At 40.7% G+C, this 21284-nt stretch overlaps 2 protein-coding genes and 1 long non-coding RNA gene across 5 annotated transcripts in view; 2 read left to right on the forward strand and 1 right to left on the reverse strand.

Annotated features, from left to right (window-relative positions):
• Nucleotides 1-11344, reverse strand: part of LOC116411565 — a 66120-nt gene extending 54776 nt beyond the window's left edge. Inside the window, exons 1-2 of the long non-coding RNA XR_004223204.1 lie at nt 11041-11344; nt 7594-7698 (exon numbers count right to left, since the gene is read on the reverse strand). This is a non-coding gene — a long non-coding RNA (uncharacterized LOC116411565). The remainder of the gene's footprint in view (nt 1-7593; nt 7699-11040) is intronic.
• Nucleotides 345-4411, forward strand: LOC116411560. Of its 2 annotated transcripts, XM_031904029.1 has the most exons (5): nt 345-554; nt 1558-1935; nt 3025-3247; nt 3360-3404; nt 4117-4411. In XM_031904029.1, exons 1-5 carry the CDS (start codon nt 485-487, stop codon nt 4160-4162), a joined length of 762 nt encoding a protein of 253 aa, XP_031759889.1. In that variant the 5' UTR covers nt 345-484; the 3' UTR covers nt 4163-4411. The 2 variants fall into 2 exon arrangements, with proteins under 2 accessions (XP_031759889.1, XP_031759888.1); XM_031904028.1 differs by lacking the exon at nt 345-554 and having other exon boundaries at nt 1466-1935.
• Nucleotides 11345-16767: 5423 nt separating the features above from the next.
• LOC116411562 lies at nt 16768-19765 on the forward strand. 2 transcript variants are annotated; one of them, XM_031904031.1, is made up of 4 exons: nt 16768-16877; nt 17732-18109; nt 19188-19410; nt 19518-19765. In XM_031904031.1, the coding sequence occupies exons 1-4, from the start codon at nt 16808-16810 to the stop codon at nt 19564-19566; spliced, it is 720 nt and encodes a 239-aa protein (XP_031759891.1). In that variant the 5' UTR covers nt 16768-16807; the 3' UTR covers nt 19567-19765. The 2 variants fall into 2 exon arrangements, with proteins under 2 accessions (XP_031759891.1, XP_031759890.1); XM_031904030.1 differs by lacking the exon at nt 16768-16877 and having other exon boundaries at nt 17625-18109.
• The last annotated feature ends 1519 nt before the right edge of the window (nt 19766-21284 follow it).

Consider the following 21284-nt stretch of genomic DNA (forward strand, 5'->3'; position numbering starts at 1 on the left):
CATTTCACTGCAATTTGCACAAATAGGAAAGTTATCTGGTTATAAAGCTGTGAGGCCCATTTGTGTAAAGCGCCGGATATGAGCATTGTGACATCATCACTCCGGCAGCTGCAACACTGTTTGACTCTGCATTGTGACATCATCAGCCTGGAAGCTGTAAAGCTTTGAGTCTCACACTGAGTTCTTTGGATGTGAGGAGCTTGATGTGACACATCATGCATCTCTGCATTGCAAAAAGAACGGTAAGTACAAATAAACTGTATTATATATAATGGCAAACAGAGTTTATATGATCGAGATTATTGTAATTTATGCAAGTCAGTTGAATTAATGTAAATGTAACCAATTAACTAAATGTATTCCGATGTTATTGTCTGTTTGGTTATTGGTTTTAACCAAAGTGCCAGATATTTAATTTTCTATTTCTTTTTTCTTCCAGAACAAGATCTCTGAAGGGCGTAGGAGACCCTCCTGCCGAGCAGTGATGGGTCCTACGTCTTTTCATCTTTTATTTATTCTATTTGTACTATTTCAACTTTTCTGTATCACGTCAGGTAAGAAAGATAATTCTCTTCCCTTTTACCCCTAAAATATAAACTGGCTTTGTATGTTTACAACCAATTAAAGGTATAGGACCCATTATCCAGAATGCTCGGGGCCAAGGGTATTCCGGATAAGGGGTCTTTTTGTAATTTGGATCTTCCTACCTTTAGTCTACTAAAAAACAATAAAACATAAACCCAATAGGATTGTTTTTCCTCCAATAAGGATCCATTATACTTTAATTGGTATTGAATACAAGATACTGTTTTATTATTACAGAGAAAAGGGAATCATTTAACCATTAAATAAACCCAATAGGGCTGTTCTGCCCCCAATAAGGGGTAATTATATCTTAGTTGGGATCAAGTACAGGTACTGTTTTATTATTACAGAGAAAAGGGAATCATTTAACCATTAAATAAACCCAATAGGGCTGTTCTGCCCCCAATAAGGGGTAATTATATCTTAGTTGGGATCAAGTACAGGTACTGTTTTATTATTACAGAGAAAAGGGAATCATTTAACCATTAAATAAACCCAATAGGGCTGTTCTGCCCCAATAAGGGGTAATTATATCTTAGTTGGGATCAAGTACAGGTACTGTTTTATTATTACAGAGAAAAGGGAATCATTTAACCATTAAATAAACCCAATAGGGCTGTTCTGCCCCAATAAGGGGTAATTATATCTTAGTTGGGATCAAGTACAGGGACTGTTTTATTATTACAGAGAAAGGGAATCATTTAACCATTAAATAAACCCAATTGGGCTGTTCTGCCCCAATGAGGGGTAATTATATCTTAGTTGGGATCAAGTCTATGGGAGACAGGCTTTCCGTAATTCAGATAACGGGTTTCCAGATAACGGATCCCATACCTGTACTTATATTTATCAATGTAAGATTACATGGGAAATGTTAGGGACACTATTACTAAATGCAGTTTGGCCCCTATTGCAGGATGAGACTGTACTGTACTTATCATGATTGTAATGTCATTTCCCTCTTTTTTATAGCGGTGAAAGTGGAAAACTTCACCTTATTTGAATCAAAGCTGACCCTGAAGGCACATACAGCCAATACCATACCATGTATGTTCCATACACGGCGTCACCTCAACCCACTCAAAGTGCAGTTGGAATGGGGTAAAATAGAGAGGAATGAATACGTGCCTCTTATACACCTGTACGGGGACCATGTAAGAAAGGCATCGTCTGATTATGGAGACAAATACCAAGTTTTTATACCCGAGGTGTCAAAAGGAAACTGCTCTCTGGTGATTAATCCCACAGAAATCACAGACAGCGGCACTTATCAGGTCCGGCTGACAATTGTAGGAAAGCTGTACCAGCCGACTCCTTCTATAGAGGTTGAAGTTGTGAATCAGCCCAAAGGTAAGTTAGAGAGAGATAATTACACCCGATATAAAATGTAATCTAATCCCCAATTAAGCGTTACCCACGTGTAGTTCCATTGCATTTTATACAGATCTTGCATTAATTCACTGAAACCCAAAGCTTTTGTTATAAAAGAGAGATGAATAGTGATGAGAGAATCTGTCCCGTTTCGCCATAAAACTCGCAAAATGACGAAAAATTTGCGCAACGCATTTGTCACGCTTGTCGCTCCTGTGTCTTTTTTGTCACCCACGTCTTTTTTGGTTTCCCGCATCTTTTTATTTGTGACTGCACCGTTTTTGTGATACAACTGCACCCAATTTTGACGCAACCATGGCCAATTTTGACGTGGCCGCATGTTTTTTGGCTGCCCGCATCTTTTTATTTTGCCGCCCAAGCTTTTTTGACGCGACCACACCCTTTTTGTGATGCAACTGCGCCCAATTTTAATGAGACTGTGCCCAATTTTGACGTGCCCACGTGTTTTTTGGTTGCCCACGTCTTTTTATTTTGCCGCCCACGATTTTTTGACGTGACCACACCCTTTTTGTGATGCAACTGTGCCCAATTTTGACGTGGCCGCGTGTTTTTTGGTTGCCCGCATCTTTTTATTTTGCCGCCCACGCTTTTTTGATGCGACCGCACCCTTTTTGTAATGCAACTGCACCCAATTTTGACATGAGCATGCCCAATTTTGATGTGACTGCGTGTTTTGTTGGTTGCCCGCGTCTTTTTATTTTGTCGCCCGCGCTTTTTTGACACGACCGAACCCTTTTTGTGATGCAACTGCGCCCAATTTTGGACGTGACCGCACCCAATTTGACACACGCTTTTTTACGCGCTCTGAATTTTTCTGCAGCGAATTTTCACTGAAGTTTTGCTAAACAATTCGCCAACGGTGAAATGCGGAAATTCGCTGCGAATCCATGCCTGCCAAAAAAATTTGCTCATCGCTAGACATGAACCATAATAACACAGTTCTGGTTTTCCTCATTTACTGACACGTGTGTGCCCCACAACTGCGCCCTCGTCATTTTACTAAATCTATAATTTCATTAAGATTAACGCAATCATTTTGCTTTGCAGGGGAGTCCCGGGGATGGTTTAAGAAAAAGACAACTACTGTCCCACCAACAACGACAACAATGATGGCAACAAAAGCAAAAAAAGGATCAGCAGCGAATAATAATGAATCTGCTAGCGACATCATATTCCACCAACTTGACGCAATTGAGAAGAAAATCTTTATATTTATTATAGTTATTGGGGTTTTCCTCAGTATAGCCGTAATGGCTGGAGTCCTGCTAATGTAAGCAATATTGCTTTTTATGTTTTTGTTTTTTTTTTACAAACATGTATATAATAAAACTGCTATAAAAATCTTGCAGCCATTTTCTAATTCTTTTCCTCTTTTTCTGCAGAATTAAACTAAGGCAAAAAAGCAAAAACGGCGATGAAGAAGAAGGGTAAATAAGCATTTCTAACATTTTTTATTTGCACTACACTTCTTGCACCCAGGGCATTTGGATTTCCCAGGGAGACAAATCAGTAAATAGTTGCATAAATGGCAGAAAAGGGCTTATTTATTATTTCCGCTAGACCTGAGTACAGAGCACGAACTGGCACTTAGTGCCCATATACTTGGGTGGGGCACGGTGCAAAGTGTAAGAAATGGGTGCTTTGTTTTTTCTATTTTGCCTTGCCCCTAAAATGAATTAGCCCTATGTAGTGTTAACTTTTTATAAGATTATGTAACTGTATCATGTTTTGGGGGAAAGGCGTTATTTTAGCAAACGACAAATGTATTATTATTATTTATATAGCGCCATCAATTTATAGAGAGCTTTACAGAATAGAGGGGTACAAAAGACAGAACAGTTAACATGTACATATAAACAATTCACAAAAATGGTTTGCAGTTACATTTGGATGAGGGTCGGAGACACTAGGGGGAGGGCCCTGCTCACAAGAGCTCACATTCTAAAAGGAGGGCTGAGACATAAGGTCAGGGTAACTAGCATGGCGTTAGAGTTCATTTAGGTGTGTAAAGTGACAGTAAGTGCGGAGTTAAAGGTGGAAACCAGTGGTTAGTGAGTGTTAGTGGGAAGATTAGGGGGGCTCAGTGGGTAATTAGGGGGCTCAGCTTTAACAATCTCCTTATTTATTTTGTATGTGCAGGGAAGATGATGAGAGTGAATCAGAAGACAGTTCAGACTCTTCTTAAGAAGGGGCATCATTACATGATGAGGGGGGGAAGGAGGGTGAAGTATATATTGAGAACAAAGAGAAGCTTCTCAATAGAGAATATTGATATAAAAGTCTCAGGGAAGAGAAGAATAAGACCTAAAACCAAGGACACTGTTTCAATTGCCTTTTGGAGGCAGAAAGGACTTTTTTTTGTAAAAAGCAACGCTTTTTTCTCATTTGTATCATTCTTTTTAAATTTCAATAAACAATAAAAAATTTAAGCTATGCTTTATTTTCTACTTGTGTGCATTTTTCAATTTACTCAGTACAATACATTTGATTTATACAGTAAGTAGCAGTACAGGTATGGGACCTGTAATTCAGAATGTTCAGGACCTGGAGTTTTCCATATAACGGCCCCAGGGCCAAACGACCGAACTAGCCTAAATTCTCCCGATATCGATATCGTAGGTGGGGATATCGGGAGAAGATCCGCTCACTTGGCGACCTCTTAACATGTATGGGCACTCATTCTCAAACTCAAAAACATTTCTCCTGCAGATTAGGATTACTGTGTAATTATTACATTTTCTTGCATCTTCTGTGACCGGACACGTTGAGTCCCAGGATCCATTGAAACCAATAGTAACAACACATGGGTTTGAGCTAAAATATCCATATTGCACAACTTACTCGCCAAACGTAAGTGTAAGAAAACATTCTTAATCACGAAAATCAATGCGAGAAATAATACAAGTGAGAAATAATGGTTTTAACAAAAAAAAAACACACAAAATGCAAAATGGGATTGGAGAATCACTGGTGAAACCCACTGGTGACAACTGTGCCCACAGACACTGACAATTTGCTATTGTTTTTGATTTTTTTGTAGTTTTTCAGTTACAGTATTTGGCTTTTTGTTCAGCAACTCTCAAGAATAGAATTTCAGTAGCTATATGGTTGCTAGGGTCTTGCTTACCTTAGCAACCCTAGCAACCCCAGAGTTTTAAATGAGAGAGAGGAATAGGAGAGAAACAGAAAGGAAAGATAAGTAATAAAAATGAATTGTAGCCTCACAGAGCAAATTATTTTTGTCTGCCAGGGTCAGTGACCCCAATTTGAAAGCTGAAAGATGTAGAAGTGGAAGGCAAATAATTATAAAATAATGAAGACCAATTGCAAAGTAGTTGCAAAGTAGTAGGACTAGGCCATTCTATAACATACTAAAAGATAATTTAAAGGTAACCCACCTGTTTAATGGGACATGCAGATGTTATAAGACCGTCCCCTTCATCTGGTAGGAACTGAGCACTGCCCAATGAGAGCCCAACAGAGACAAGGGGGCCTATTTATTAAGCTGTGTAAAATAAATACCCTTGTGACTCAAGTTTGGGGGAGTGCAGCCTCAAAGCTGTAAGGTTGGCAGCAGTTTCAATTTCCCCATAAAAGTCAATCGGCAAAACTTGATTGGCTGTTGTTTGGCCCCTCCAACTTTGCGGTTTAAAAAAAAAACAAAAAAACCTTGAATGCCTAGTCACCCAGTGACTGACTGTGCAAAGTTTGGGAACTCTGGCATCAAACCAATAAAAATCAATAAGTGAAATTTGATTTGCTGTTGGTGGCTCTGCCCACTTTTCAAAACTAAAACTGCAGTCCCCTAGTGACCAACTGTAAAATGTTTGGGGCCCCGGGGTCATTACTGTGGGACTGGCAGCAGGTTGGATTTCCGCCAAATCAATAAGTAAAATCTAATTGGCTGTTCACAGCTCCGCCCACTTTTGGGCATCCAGCAATCATCATATTTTCATTCAGGCTGAGCCCATGACTGTGTGATTCAAGTTTGGGGAGTGTAGCTTCAAATCTGTAAGATTGGCAGCAGTTTCAATTTCCCCATTAAAGTCAATGGGTAGATTTTAATGGCTGTTGTTGGCCCCTCCCACTTTGGGGTCATCTAACAAATGTCACTTTCATTCGGGGTGACCTCATTATTATGTTATTCAAGTTTAAGGGGTGCAGCTTCAAAGCTGTAAGTGTGGCAGCAGTTTGAAAATCTTCCCTGTCAAAGTCAATGGGAAAATTGGGGGGTTCGGAGCGGCGCCACAAAAAGACGGGGGGGCGGGATCGCTTAGAAAAGCACAAGCAACCTGCTCCTCTATAGGGCGAAGAAGTGTGGGGAGTTTGGGTATTGTACCCCTAAAACTGTAGGAGGAGTAGCGTTTAGAAAATGGGGGCGCTAAGAAGAAGAAGAAGAAGCGGAAGAATCAGCCAAAGTGGAAGAACAGTCTGTGGGGGATTCAGCCAACATAATTACAGAAAAAATACATTTTCTCACATAATTGTAGATTCTTGCAAGGATATCTGGGCATGTTTAATATAACAATTCAGAATTTTAAAACTGATTCCCTTTTCTCTGTAATAATAAAACAGTACCTGTACTTGATCCCAACTAAGATATAATTACCCCTTATTGGGGGCAGAACAGCCCTATTGGGTTTATTTCATGGTTAAATGATTCCCTTTTCTCTGTAATAATAAAACAGTACCTGTACTTGATCCCAACTAAGATATAATTACCCCTTATTGGGGCAGAACAGCCCTATTGGGTTTATTTCATGGTTAAATGATTCCCTTTTCTCTGTAATAATAAAACAGTACCTGTACTTGATCCCAACTAAGATATAATTACCCCTTATTGGGGGCAGAACAGCCCTATTGGGTTTATTTCATGGTTAAATGATTCCCTTTTCTCTGTAATAATAAAACAGTACCTGTACTTGATCCCAACTAAGATATAATTACCCCTTATTGGGGCAGAACAACCCTATTGGGTTTATTTAATGGTTAAATGATTCCCTTTTCTCTGTAATAATAAAACAGTACCTGTACTTGATCCCAACTAAGATATAATTACCCCTTATTGGGGGCAGAACAGCCCTATTGGGTTTATTTAATGGTTAAATGATTCCCTTTTCTCTGTAATAATAAAACAGTACCTGTACTTGATCCCAACTAAGATATAATTACACCTTATTGGGGGCAGAACAGCCCTATTGGGTTTATTTAATGGTTAAATGATTCCCTTTTCTCTGTAATAATAAAACAGTACCTGTACTTGATCCCAACTAAGATATAATTACCCCTTATTGGGGGCAGAACAGCCCTATTGAGTTTAATTACTGTTTCAATAATGTTTGTAGCAGACTTTAGGTAGGAGACCCGAATTACGGAAAGACCCCTTATCTGGAAAACCCCAGGTCCAGAGCATTTCAGATAATGGGTCCCTGTACTATAATTTTATCACCACAAAACCAATATTGATACTCAGGCTTATATCCGTGGTGTCCCTACATACATTACAGTGCCAGGAATGCTTGTGTTTGTTTTTTATGCAGAAGTAGTTCATTAGGATGGAATGAATGCTAAAAGGATATGGTTATATTGGTGTCAGGAGTCATTCGCCGGCTTTACCTTATTGTCTTCCCCGAATCTGATGATCTCGTGAGCAAAATTCGGTGTTGGTTTAACCCGGACAAACACCCGCACAGTGCTCGGCCTGCTGCTCATTCTGTCTTTCTGCAATAGAAATACAACACATTAATATATAATATAATTGTGCTGGGCAGCATCTCACACCAGTACAATGAAACAACACTGAGCCCACTAATTTGCCCCCAAGCAATTCAGGTAATGGAAATGACAAGACAGTCGCAACAATGGAAAATAACCTGAGGGTGGGGTGCTGTTTCCTACTGGCTGAGGAGATGGGTGGGGGGGTCATATCTTGGGTGCCTAAAGACCCAAATACAGAGCTGTTGGTTCTACCAGAGGGAGACAGAAGAGGCCCAGAGCACTTTATAAAGTCTTTTTATAAATTAAACATGAAACCCAAATTCTTTATTTAAATAAATGTATTTAAAAATCTGAGCTGTCAATCATATATTGCCTGCCCCGCCTCTAAAGAGGCGGGGCAGGCAATATATGATTGACAGCTCAGATTTTTAATTATAATTACTTTAACTTTCCATTCAGCACTTCCTAGATATCACCTAAATGGCAAATGCATAATGATACAAAGTGATACAAAGCTTGGCCTTAATAACAGTGTTTACAAAATGGCGCCTCCCTGCTGGCTGTGACTGTAAAATCCAAGACTTAAGGAAAAAAAATGAAATAGTTTATATAGTGTAAGTAAAGTTTATTTTGCTTAACTAACGTGATAGAAACGGATTTGGAATCATTTTTTAGGGACAGGTCCCCTTGTGTTGTCCAATGTATTACATGTAGTGGGCCAATTATTATTGCATACAGCATGCAGGAGGGCCAGATTCAATTACAACGATGAGTTTATATAGCAAAGGAGCTTCTAAATAGACAGGGGGTCATAAAAATCCTACGGAGGGGCCACATTCAGCCCGTGGGCCTCCAGTTGGGCAGCCCTGCCTTAGCGGATATGACTGGTTTGATACCCAGCAAAATCATTTTAAAACCCCTTAAACTTTAGGAATTGTCATTTTTCACTGAATTGTACACAGAGCGGAAAAACACAATACCATTTCAATGCATGACGGCAATAGAACACATGAGGCATAAAGTGCCGGTTCAATGTGTTATACCCCCAGAACACATGCAAAGATAAATACAGGTCCTTTTCAAAAAATTAGCATATTGTGATAAAGTTCATTATTTTCTGTAATGTACTGATAAACATTAGACTTTCATATATTTTAGATTCATTACACACAACTGAAGTAGTTCAAGCCTTTTCTTGTTTTAATATTGATGATTGTGGCATACAGCTCATGAAAACCCAAAATTCCTATCTCAAAAAATTAGCATATTTCATCCGCCCAATAAAAAAAAAGTGTTTTTAATACAAAAAAAGTCAACCTTCAAATAATTATGTTCAGTTATGCACTCAATACTTGGTCGGGAATCCTTTTGCAGAAATGACTGCTTCAATGTGGCGTGGCATGGAGGCAATCAGCCTGTGGCACTGCTCAGGTGTTATGGAGGCCCAGGATGCTTCAATAGCGGCCTTAAGCTCATCCAGAGTGTTGGCTCTTGTGTCTCTCAACTTTCTCTTCACAATATCCCACAGATTCTCTATGGGGTTCAGGTCAGGAGAGTTGGCAGGCCAATTGAGCACAGTAATACCATGGTCAGTAAACCATTTACCAGTGGTTTTGGCACTGTGAGCAGGTGCCAGGTCATGCTGAAAAATGAAATCTTCATCTCCATAAAGCTTTTCAGCAGATGGAAGCATGAAGTGCTCCAAAATCTCCTGATAGCTAGCTGCATTGACCCTGCCCTTGATAAAACACAGTGGACCAACACCAGCAGCTGACATGGCACCCCAGACCATCACTGACTGTGGGTACTTGACACTGGACTTCAGGCATTTTGGCATTTCCCTCTCCCCAGTCTTCCTCCAGACTCTGGCACCTTGATTTCCGAATGACATACTTTGGACCACTGAGCAACAGTCCAGTGCTGCTTCTCTGTAGCCCAGGTCAGGCGCTTCTGCCGCTGTTTCTGGTTCAAAAGTGGCTTGACCTGGGGAATGCAGCACCTGTAGCCCATTTCCTGCACACGCCTGTACACGGTGGCTCTGGATGTTTCTACTCCAGACTCAGTCCACTGCTTCCGCAGGTCCCCCAAGGTCAGGAATCGGTCCTTCTCCACAATCTTCCTCAGGGCCCAGTCACCTCTTCTCGTTGTGCAGCGTTTTCTGCCACACTTTTTCCTTCCCACAGACTTCCCACTGAGGTGCCTTGATACAGCACTCTGGGAACAGCCTATTTGTTCAGAAATTTCTTTCTGTGTCTTACCCTCTTGCTTGAGGGTGTCAATGATGGCCTTCTGGGCAGCAGTCAGGTCGGCAGTCTTACCCATGATTGCGGTTTTGAGTAATGAACCAGGCTGGGAGTTTTTAAAAGCCTCAGGAATCTTTTGCAGGTTTTTAGAGTTAATTTGTTGATTCAGATGATTAGGTTAATAGCTCATTTAGAGAACCTTTTCATGATATGCTAATTTTTTGAGATAGGAATTTTGGGTTTTCATGAGCTGTATGCCACAATCATCAATATTAAAACAAGAAAAGGCTTGAACTACTTCAGTTGTGTGTAATGAATCTAAAATATATGAAAGTTTAATGTTTATCAGTACATTACAGAAAATAATGAACTTTATCACAATATGCTAATTTTTTGAAAAGGACCTGTACAGGTATGGGACCCGTTATCCAGAATGCTCGGGACCAGGGGTTTTCCGGATAAGGGATCTTTCCGTAATTCGGATCTCCTACCTTAAGTCTTACAATGGGGTCTATGGGAGATGGCCTTTCCGTAATTCAGAACTTTCCGGATAAGGGGTCCAATACCTGTACAGTGCCAATTCCATGTAGGAAACTGCCAGAACACACGGTAGAATTACAGCAGGGCAATTTGTTTATAAATAATGTCACTGAACACACAGGGTCTATGGGAGATGGCCTTTCTGTAATTCAGAACTTTCCAGATAAGGGGTTTCCGGATAAGGGGTCCGATACCTGTACAGTGCCAATTCCATATAGGAAACTGCCACAACACACGGTAGAATTACAGCAGGGCAATTTGTTTATAAATAATGTCACTGAACACACAGGGTCTATGGGAGATGGCCTTTCTGTAATTCAGAACTTTCCGGATAAGGGGTCCGATACTTGTAGAGTGCCAATTCCATGTAGGAAACTGCCAGAACACACGGTAGAATTACAGCAGGGCAATTAGTTTATAAATAATGTCACTGAACACACAGGTTAAGCACATAAAGCAACCAATGAAAAGCCTAGAACTGTTAATATGGGATTATGACGGGCGGAGGGATTTATAAAGCTAACAGGGAGCACAAAAGCGGGACCCAGTGCTACTTACACACCATTTAGTGCGGCACGGCAGCACAAACGGCTCTCTCACATGAAAAGTTGCTCCTGAGCAGCTGCTTGTTGCTAAAGGCCCGCCCCCTTCCTTCTCCATGGCAACCGCATAAACTCAGGCAGAGAGGGAGAGCGAGTCGGAACGCCTCATACACTGCCCCGCCCTTTGTACTGACTGTGGGGCGGTGGGGCAGCCAGCCCTGTGCGGTTATTCTCACAACTACCGGCTCTGTCTGTGTTCCAGGGCTCCCATTGGCGCTGGGCCTGATTGGGCACAATCGGTGTAAACTCTCCCGTCTCCATAGCAACTGTTCCAGGACCGGAAGTTCCGCTGTCACCTGGGCTCCCTGACTCCTGTTACTCTCACCTGTCAGTCACTCCCCAGACTCCTCCCCCAGCCACTCACCTCTCCACAAGCGCCTCCCTCCAGCGCCAGTTCCCAAAGCCGACTCCATACTGTAACGCCTAGCAACGTACTAGCGCATTTGTGGCACTTACTAGCACATTTACACTTCACCAAGTGCACAAAGGGTTAATTTGTTTATCAGTTCTACTTATGCTCTGTTACACTGCTACTGAAATAAAATAATCAGGTTTTTAACAGAAAGCCCTGCGCACTCTTCTCTTTTTACTCAAAGTCAAACCAAGAGCCAATTTATACATGTATTAAAATAAAAAGCCCATGAAATGAACTGAGCATCCCGCCATTATTGTAGGAATAGCAGCAAGATGATGGAATTACAGCCACAGGAGTTACCGTTACATTGTAAACAAGGAAGGTTTCCCGCCCTGTGAGACTTTAGGGACTCAGTGCACTTAAGCTGCCCATACACACTCAGACTTTAGTCTTCTGATGAACGTTCAGATATCAGTCACACGTTTAAAAGCAACAAACATTCAGCCTGAAATTGTAGGATAAAGCCCTAAAAAATAAAAATGGGAGGATGTTCTGAACATGAAATAGTTACAGGCACCAATCGTATGAAAGTGACTCCCACTGTAGGGCCCCAAGGATATGGTCAGATACACAATACAGGCGCAGATTGTATCCTAATCCAACTGAAATGATCTAACCTGTCCCATCGACTAAACGACCGTTCACGATAGTACGAAAATTATCAGGACAATAGTTGTAGTAGAAACTGTTTTGCTCGGCACAGATACAGTCGCCTTGGTCCTGCCGCCCACTCCCTCCGTCCCAGACCCAGTCAGACAATCGCAATACCAAACCCTTTTGCAACCAGATGATAATCTGACTGAAGAGGTTTTTTGTTTGTTTTTAATAACGTAACTAGAGATCCCCAGGCCTGGGTGCAGGGCATGCAGCCGGGCCCCCCTCCCCTCCCCTGAACACATATTTTGTGGCAAATTCGCAACAGTGCAAGCATTCAGCGGGCCCTGAGGGGGTGCGGGCCACGGGTGGGATCGTACCCTCTGCACCCCCGGTAGTTCCGCCACTGTTTGTTTTTTCTTTTGCTCAGCCCTCTGTCCCTGACCCACCTGACTTGTTCCCATAGCCTGCCCTTACCCTCCCAGACCCACCTGACCTGTTCCCATAGCCTGCCCTTACCCTCCCAGACCCAGTCACACTGTCCCACACCCTTTTTTGCAGCCACATGAACATCAAAATCAAAGAGTGCTCAGCTGTAGCACACTAGCAAGTAGCTAGCAATAGCACTAGGCAGCTGCCGCAGGCACTAGGACAGCAGAAAGGCCTGGCCGCCCCAATATGAAGTGCTAGTTCTGCACTATCGATATGCTCAAAGTCTTGCACGCTAATTATCTGCCCGACTCCCTCTCACACCTATGACTTTTATATGCTCAGCCGCCACTTTGTGATGTTACTGCATCGTCAGCATACGTGTTCATGATGCGTTATTGCGTCAGTCATCGCCGGCTGCAAGGAAGGGGAGGGGAAGCCGGTACAGTAGACAGAGTGATGAGTGTGGGCCAGGCCAGGGTAGAAGGCACAGGCAGATTGTTACCCAGGGCAGGCCCTAAAACTAGGCACCTAGTGGCTAATCTGGCCCTGATATGGAAATGTGGTATATAAATAACAGGAAATAAATAAATTTGCGTCAAGCAGCTGTAGGCAAAGCACCCATGTGATGCTCTCACTGTCGCACACATCTACTGCACCACTTTAGCCATAGTATACTATGCCAAGTATAGACACTTATTTTGGACATTTTGTATTCCGAGGTTCAACATTTATTCTTAGGAACCAATTTCCATTAGAAGGTGTTCCAATCTGAACAGGTTCTAATCAAGAGAAGTGCCCCCAGCACTATTCAGTGAGAGGGCAAAAGCTTTTGGTGAGGGCCACATGGGGCGGATTGTGGGCCTGTGGATAAACGTACCTATGCTTGAAAAATCTGATTGTTGCGTCTGCACTGGGAGACATTGTGTCGGGCCAGCTGCAGCCACACTAAGTGGAATTGGGCAAAAAACTGCTCGCGGATGCAATTTACCTGCAGGCAGTGGTGTTTCTAGACTGTGCGTGCCCCCCTGCAAAAAAATCTTTGGAGGGGCCTGGCGTTTCACTGGCCTAAAAGGAAAGCAATGGCATTCTGTTAGTAATGAATTATTGGCTGCAGAGAGAGACTGGGGGAAGTGTGAGGGAGTGATAGCTTTCTGGCCCAGTATACATAGCTACATATATACATGACTGCAGTAATGGCACAGATAGGGATGCCATCTTTTCTGGAAAAAAAACAGCCTTTCTATATTTTTATCTTTCTGTCCTATTAATAAAATTGTAATCAGGCATTATTTTTACTGGCCATGTGGGGCAACCATAAGCACAAAGGATTGTGCCCATTTATCTCTATGGCATGTAATCTCTTGCCAGCACTGCTTCCTATAGGGGTCCCACGTGGGTGGGCTGTGCAAGGCAGGGGTGCCAGGGGCAAGGGAACCCATGAAGTGACTGCCTGAGTCTGAGATCCTACCATCGCCATAAGGGAAACTGAGATGCACTCTATAGAGTTTCTTATTTGGGATTGTGCAGATACTGTCATCTCATCTGAAATTTCTCATTTATCAGCGCCCTCTGCTGGCTGTGTGTGTGTGTGTATATATATATATGTATACTTGAATAGATGTCGTTTTAGGATAATCTTCTCACTTTCTCAAGCTCTGCGCACAGTTTTGCAATTGTTTTTTATTATTTAATTTGTACAGTTTTTAAATTGTTTGCCTTTCTCTTCTGCCTCTTGTCAGATTAAAATGGGGGGGGGGGGGCCCTTATTGGGGCAGAACAATCCTATTGGGTTTATTTAATGGTTAAATGATTCCCTTTTCTCTGTAATAATAAAACAGTACCTGTACTTGATCCCAACTAAGATATAATTACCCCTTATTGGGGGCAGAACAGCCCTATTGGGTTTATTTAATGGTTAAATGATTCCCTTTTCTCTGTAATAATAAAACAGTACCTGTACTTGATCCCAACTAAGATATAATTACCCCTTATTGGGGCAGAACAGCCCTATTGGGTTTATTTAATGGTTAAATGATTCCCTTTTCTCTGTAATAATAAAACAGTACCTGTACTTGATCCCAACTAAGATATAATTACCCCTTATTGGGGCAGAACAGCCCTATTGGGTTTATTTAATGGTTAAATGATTCCCTTTTCTCTGTAATAATAAAACAGTACCTGTACTTGATCCCAACTAAGATATAATTACCCCTTATTGGGGGCAGAACAGCCCTATTGGGTTTATTTAATGGTTAAATGATTCCCTTTTCTCTGTAATAATAAAACAGTACCTGTACTTGATCCCAACTAAGATATAATTACCCCTTATTGGGGGCAGAACAGCCCTATTGGGTTTATTTAATGGTTAAATGATTCCCTTTTCTCTGTAATAATAAAACAGTACCTGTACTTGATCCCAACTAAGATATAATTACCCCTTATTGGGGCAGAACAGCCCTATTGGGTTTATTTAATGGTTAAATGATTCCCTTTTCTCTGTAATAATAAAACAGTACCTGTACTTGATCCCAACTAAGATATAATTACCCCTTATTGGGGCAGAACAGCCCTATTGGGTTTATTTAATGGTTAAATGATTCCCTTTTCTCTGTAATAATAAAACAGTACCTGTACTTGATCCCAACTAAGATATAATTACCCCTTATTGGGGGCAGAACAGCCCTATTGGGTTTATTTAATGGTTAAATGATTCCCTTTTCTCTGTAATAATAAAACAGTACCTGTACTTGATCCCAACTAAGATATAATTACCCCTTATTGGGGGCAAAACAATCCTATTGGGTTTGATTAATGGTTTTTTGATTTTTTAGTAGACTTAGGGGCTGATTTACTAACCCACGAATCCGACCCGAATTGGAAAAGTTCCGACTTGAAAAAGAACATTTTGCGACTTTTTCGTATGTTTTGCGATTTTTTCGGATTCTTTACGAATTTTTCGTTACCAATACGATTTTTGCGTAAAAACGCGAGTTTTTCGTATCCATTACGAAAGTTGCGTAAAAAGTTACGCATTTTTCGTAGCGTTAAAACTTACGCGAAAAGTTGCGCATTTTTCGTAGCATTAAAACTTAAAAGGTGCAAAGTTTCGCGTAAGTTTTAACGCTACGAAAAATGCGCAACTTTTCGCGTAAGTTTTAACGCTACGAAAAATGCGCAACTTTTTACGCAACTTTCGTAATGGATACGAAAAACTCGCGTTTTTACGCAAAAATTGTATTGGTAACGAAAAATTCGTAAAGAATCCGAAAAAAAACGCAAAACATACGAAAAAATCGCAAAATACCGATCATTACGAAAAAAACGCAATCGGACTCATTTCGACCCGTTCGTGGGTAAGTAAATCAGCCCCTTAAGGTATGGAGATCCAAATTACAGAAAGACCCCTTATCCGGAATACCATTGGTCCCGAGCATTCTGGATAATGGGTCCTATACCTGTAGTATTAAACACACTGGGGGTCATTTATACAATTCACACAGGGCAGAATGATTCACACAGGGAACATATTTGCCCTGCCCGTGTTTATATATAGAAAGCGGCACAAGACTGGTGCATTTAATGGGCAAGCATAGTTGCAAATTTTTTATTCAGTGTGAATGTGCTTACGGCTTTTGAAATACGGCAGATTCACAAACTGCCAATATTTATATGCACTCGCAAATCGCAATTTCATTTGTGAATTTTTGTGCACAATTCGCATTTCACTGCAATTTGCAAAAATAGGAAAGTTATCTGGTTATAAGGCTGTGAGGCCCATTTGTGTAAAGCGCCGGATATGAACATTGTGACATCATCACTCCGGCAGCTGCAACACAGTTTGACTCTGCATTGTGACATCATCAGCCTGGAAGCTGTAAAGCTTTGAGTCTCACACTGAGTTCTTTGGATGTGAGGAGCTTGATGTGACACATCATGCATCTCTGCATTGCAAAAAGAACGGTAAGTACAAATAAACTGTATTATATATAATGGCAAACAGAGTTTATATGATCGAGACTTATTGTCATTTATGCAAGTCAGTTGAATTAATGTAAATGTAACCAATTAACTAAATGTGTTCCAATGTTATTGTCTGTTTGGTTATTGGTTTTAACCAAAGTGCCAGATATGTAAACTGTAAGGCTCAGGTATGATTATTAGATGCTGATAATAACATTGCTAGTTTCTATGCTGAGAGATCATATTCTTATATTTAATTTTCTATTTATCTTTTCTTCCAGAACAAGATCTCTGAAGGGCGTAGGAGACCCTCCTGCCGAGCAGTGATGGGTCCTACGTCTTTTCATCTTTTATTTATTCTATTTGTACTATTTCAACTTTTCTGTATCACGTCAGGTAAGAAAGATAATTCTCTTTCCTTTTACCCCTAAAATATAAACTGGCTTTGTATGTTTACAACCAATTACAGGTATAGGACCCATTATCCAGAATGCTCGGGGCCAAGGGTATTCCGGATAAGGGGTCATTTTGTAATTTGGATCTCCCTACCTTTAGTCTACTAAAAAACAATAAAACATAAACCCAATAGGATTGTTTTTCCTCCAATAAGGATCCATTATACTTTAGTTGGTATCGAAAACAAGATACTGTTTTATTATTACAGAGAAAAGGGAATCATTTAACCATTAAATAAACCCAATAGGGCTGTTCTGCCCCAATAAGGGGTAATTATATCTTAGTTGGGATCAAGTACAGGTACTGTTTTATTATTACAGAGAAAAGGGAATCATTTAACCATGAAATAAACCCAATAGGGCTGTTCTGCCCCAATAAGGGGTAATTATATCTTAGTTGGGATCAAGTACAGGTACTGTTTTATTATTACAGAGAAAAGGGAATCATTTAACCATTAAAAAAACCCAATAGGGCTGTTCTGCCCCAATAAGGGGTAATTATATCTTAGTTGGGATCAAGTACAGGTACTGTTTTATTATTACAGAGAAAATACATTTTAAAAATCTGAATTATTTCATTAAAATGGAGTCTATGGGAGACAGGCTTTCCGTAATTCAGATAACGAGTTTCCAGATAACGGATCCCATACCTGTACTTATATTTATCAATGTAAGATTACCAAGTTAATGGGAAATGTTAGGGACACTATTACTAAATGCAGTTTGGCCCCTATTGCAGGATGAGACTGTACTGTACTTATCATGATTGTAATGTAATTTCCCTCTTCTTTATAGCGGTGAAAGTGGAAAACTTCACCTTATTTGAATCAAAGCTGACCCTGAAGGCACATACAGCCAATACCATACCATGTATGTTCCATACACGGCGTCACCTCAACCCACTCAAAGTGCAGTTGGAATGGGGTAAAATAGAGAGGAATGAATACGTGCCTCTTATACACCTGTACGGGGACCATGTAAGAAAGGCATCGTCTGATTATGGAGACAAATACCAAGTTTTTATACCCGAGGTGTCAAAAGGAAACTGCTCTCTGGTGATTAATCCCACAGAAATCACAGACAGCGGCACTTATCAGGTCCGGCTGACAATTGTAGGAAAGCTGTACCAGCCGACTCCTTCTATAGAGGTTGAAGTTGTGAATCAGCCCAAAGGTAAGTTAGAGAGAGATAATTACACCCGATATAAAATGTAATCTAATCCCCAATTAAGCGTTACCCACGTATAGTTCCATTGCATTTTATACAGATCTTGCATTAATTCATTGAAACCCAAAGCTTTTGTTATAAAAGAGAGATAAATAGTGATGAGAGAATCTGTCCCGTTTCGCCATAAAACTCGCAAAATGATGAAAAATTTGCGCAATGCATTTGTCACGCTTGTCGCTCCTGTGTCTTTTTTGTCACCCACGTCTTTTTTGGTTGCCCGCATCTTTTTATTTGTGACTGCACCGTTTTTGTGATACAACTGCACCCAATTTTGACACAACCATGGCCAATTTTGACGTGGCCGCATGTGTTTTGGCTGCCCGCATCTTTTTATTTTGCCGCCCAAGCTTTTTTGACGCGACCGCACCCTTTTTGTGATGCAACTGCGCCCAATTTTAACGAGACTGTGCCCAATTTTGACGTGCCCACGTGTTTTTTGGTTGCCCACGTCTTTTTATTTTGCCGCCCACGATTTTTTGACGTGACCGCACCTATTTTGTGATGCAACTGCGCCCAATTTTGACGTGGCCGCGTGTTTTTTGGTTGCCCGCATCTTTTTATTTTGCTGCCCACGCTTTTTTTATGCGACCGCACCCTTTTTGTGATGCAACTGCGCCCAATTTTGACATGAGCATGCCCAATTTTGATGTGACTGCGTGTTTTGTTGGTTACACGCGTCTTTTTATTTTGTCGCCCGACACGACCGAACCCTTTTTGTGATGCAACTGCACCCAATTTTGGACGTGACCACACCCAATTTGACGCACGCTTTTTTACGCGCTCCGAATTTTTCTGCAGCGAATTTTCACTGAAGTTTTGCTAAACAATTCGCCACGGTGAAATGCGGAAATTCGCTGCGAATCCATGCCTGCCAAAAAAATTTGCTCATCGCTAGACATGAACCATAATAACACAGTTCTGGTTTTCCTCATTTACTGACGCGTGTGTGCCCCACAACTGCGCCCTCGTCATTTTACTAAATCTATCATTTCATTAAGATTAACGCAATCATTTTGCTTTGCAGGGGAGTCCCGGGGATGGTTTAAGAAAAAGACAACTACTGTCCCACCAACAACGACGACAATGATGGCAACAAAAGCAAAAAAAGGATCAGCAGCAAATAATACTGAATCTGCTAGCGACGTCATATTCCACCAACTTGACGCAATTGAGAGGAAAATCTTTATATTTATTATAGTTATTGGGGTTTTCCTCAGTATAGCCGTAATGGCTGGAGTCCTGCTAATGTAAGTAATATTGCGTTTATCTTTTTGGTTTTTACAAACATGTATATAATAAAACTGCTATAAAAATTTTGCAGCCATTTTCTAATTCTTTTCCTCTTTTTCTACAGAATTAAACTAAGGCAAAAAAGCAAAAAAGGCGATGAAGAAGAAGGGTAAATAAGCATTTCTAACATTTTTTATTTGCACTACACTTCTTGCACCCAGGGCATTTGGATTTACCAGGGAGACAAATCAGTAAATAGTTGCATAAATGGCAGAAAAGGGCTTATTTATTATTTCCGCTAGACCTGAGTACAGAGCACGAACTGGCACTTAGTGCCCATATACTTGGGTGGGGCACGGTGCAAAGTGTAAGAAATGGGTGCTTTGTTTTTTTTTTTGCTTTTTTGCTTTGCCCCTAAAATGAATTAGCCCTATGTAGTGTTAACTTTTTATAAGATTATGTAACTGTATCATGTTTTGGGGGAAAGGAGTTATTTTAGCAAACAACAAATGTATTATTATTATTTATATAGCGCTATCAATTTACAGAGAGCTTTACAGAATAGAGGGGTACAAAAGACAGAACAGTTAACATGTACATATGAACAATTCACAAAAATGGTTTGCAGTTACATTTGGATGAGGGTCAGAGACACTAGGGGGAGGGCCCTGCTCACAAGAGCTCACATTCTAAAAGGGAGGGCTGAGACATAAGGTCAGGGTAACTAGCATGGTGTTAGAGTTCATGTAGGTGTGTAAAGTGACAGTAAGTGCGGAGTGAGAGGTGGAAACCAGTGGTTAGTGAGTGTTAGTGGGAAGATTAGGGGGGGCTCAGGGGGTAATTAGGGGGCTCAGCTTTAACAATCTCCTTATTTATTTTGTATGTGCAGGGAAGATGATGAGAGTGAATCAGAAGACAGTTCAGACTCTTCTTAAGAAGGGGCATCATTACATGATGAGGGAGGGAAGGAGGGTGAAGTATATATTGAGAACAAAGAGAAGCTTCTCAATAGAGAATATTGATATAAAAGTCTCAGGGAAGAGAAGAATAAGACCTAAAACCAAGGACACTGTTTCAATTGCCTTTTGGAGGCAGAAAGGACTTTTTTTTGTAAAAAGCAACGCTTTTTTCTCATTTGTATCATGTATTTCAATAAATAATAAAAATATTAAGCTATGTTTTATTTTCTACTTGTGTCCATTTTTCAATTTAGTCAGTACATTATATTTGATTTATACAGTAAGTAGCAGTACAGGTATGGGACCTGTAATTCAGAATGTTCAGGACCTGGAGTTTTCCATATAACTGCCCCTGGGCCAAACGACCGAATTAGCCAAAATTCGCCGACCCGTAGGTGGGGATATCGGGAGAAGATCCGCTCTCTTGGCGACCTCTTGGCGACGTGTATGGGCACCTTTAAACTTTTAACTAAAGAAAAACACACAAAATGGGATTGGAGAATCACTGGTGAAACCCACTGGTGACATCTGTGCCCATAGACACTGACAATTTGCTATTGTTTTTGATTTCTTTTGTAGTTTTTCAGTTACAGTATTTGGCTTTTTGTTCAGCAACTCTCCAGAATAGAATTTCAGTAGCTATATGGTTGCTAGGGTCTTGTTTACCATAGTAACCCCAGAGGTTTAAATGAGAGAGAGGAATATGGATAGGTGAGAAACAGAATAGAAAGATAATAAAAATGAATTGTAGCCTCACAGAGCAAATTTTTTGTGTCTGCCAGGGTCAGTGACCCCAATTTGAAAGATGAAAGATGTAGAAGTGGAAAGCAAATAATTATAAAATAATGAAGACCAATTGCAAAGTAGTTGCAAAGTAGTAGGATTAGGCCATTCTATAACATACAAAAAGGTAATTTAAATGTAACCCTCAC

Source organism: Xenopus tropicalis, chromosome 6, assembly GCF_000004195.4.
Source record: "Xenopus tropicalis strain Nigerian chromosome 6, UCB_Xtro_10.0, whole genome shotgun sequence".
NCBI classification, from domain to species: domain Eukaryota; kingdom Metazoa; phylum Chordata; class Amphibia; order Anura; family Pipidae; genus Xenopus; species Xenopus tropicalis.

What these genes read in the sequence shown, in the direction of transcription:
- LOC116411560 (XM_031904028.1), top strand. Translation starts at nt 1,479, where the DNA reads ATGCAGTTTGGCCCCTATTGCAGGATGAGACTGTACTGTACTTATCAT. An exon ending in AGTTGTGAATCAGCCCAAAG is followed by an intron (nt 1,936 to 3,024) that starts GTAAGTTAGAGA and finishes TTTGCTTTGCAG; the next exon opens with GGGAGTCCCGGGGATGGTTT. An exon ending in AACGGCGATGAAGAAGAAGG is followed by an intron (nt 3,405 to 4,116) that starts GTAAATAAGCAT and finishes TTGTATGTGCAG; the next exon opens with GGAAGATGATGAGAGTGAAT.
- LOC116411562 (XM_031904030.1), top strand. Translation starts at nt 17,653, where the DNA reads ATGCAGTTTGGCCCCTATTGCAGGATGAGACTGTACTGTACTTATCAT. An exon ending in AGTTGTGAATCAGCCCAAAG is followed by an intron (nt 18,110 to 19,187) that starts GTAAGTTAGAGA and finishes TTTGCTTTGCAG; the next exon opens with GGGAGTCCCGGGGATGGTTT. An exon ending in ATGGCTGGAGTCCTGCTAAT is followed by an intron (nt 19,411 to 19,517) that starts GTAAGTAATATT and finishes CTTTTTCTACAG; the next exon opens with AATTAAACTAAGGCAAAAAA.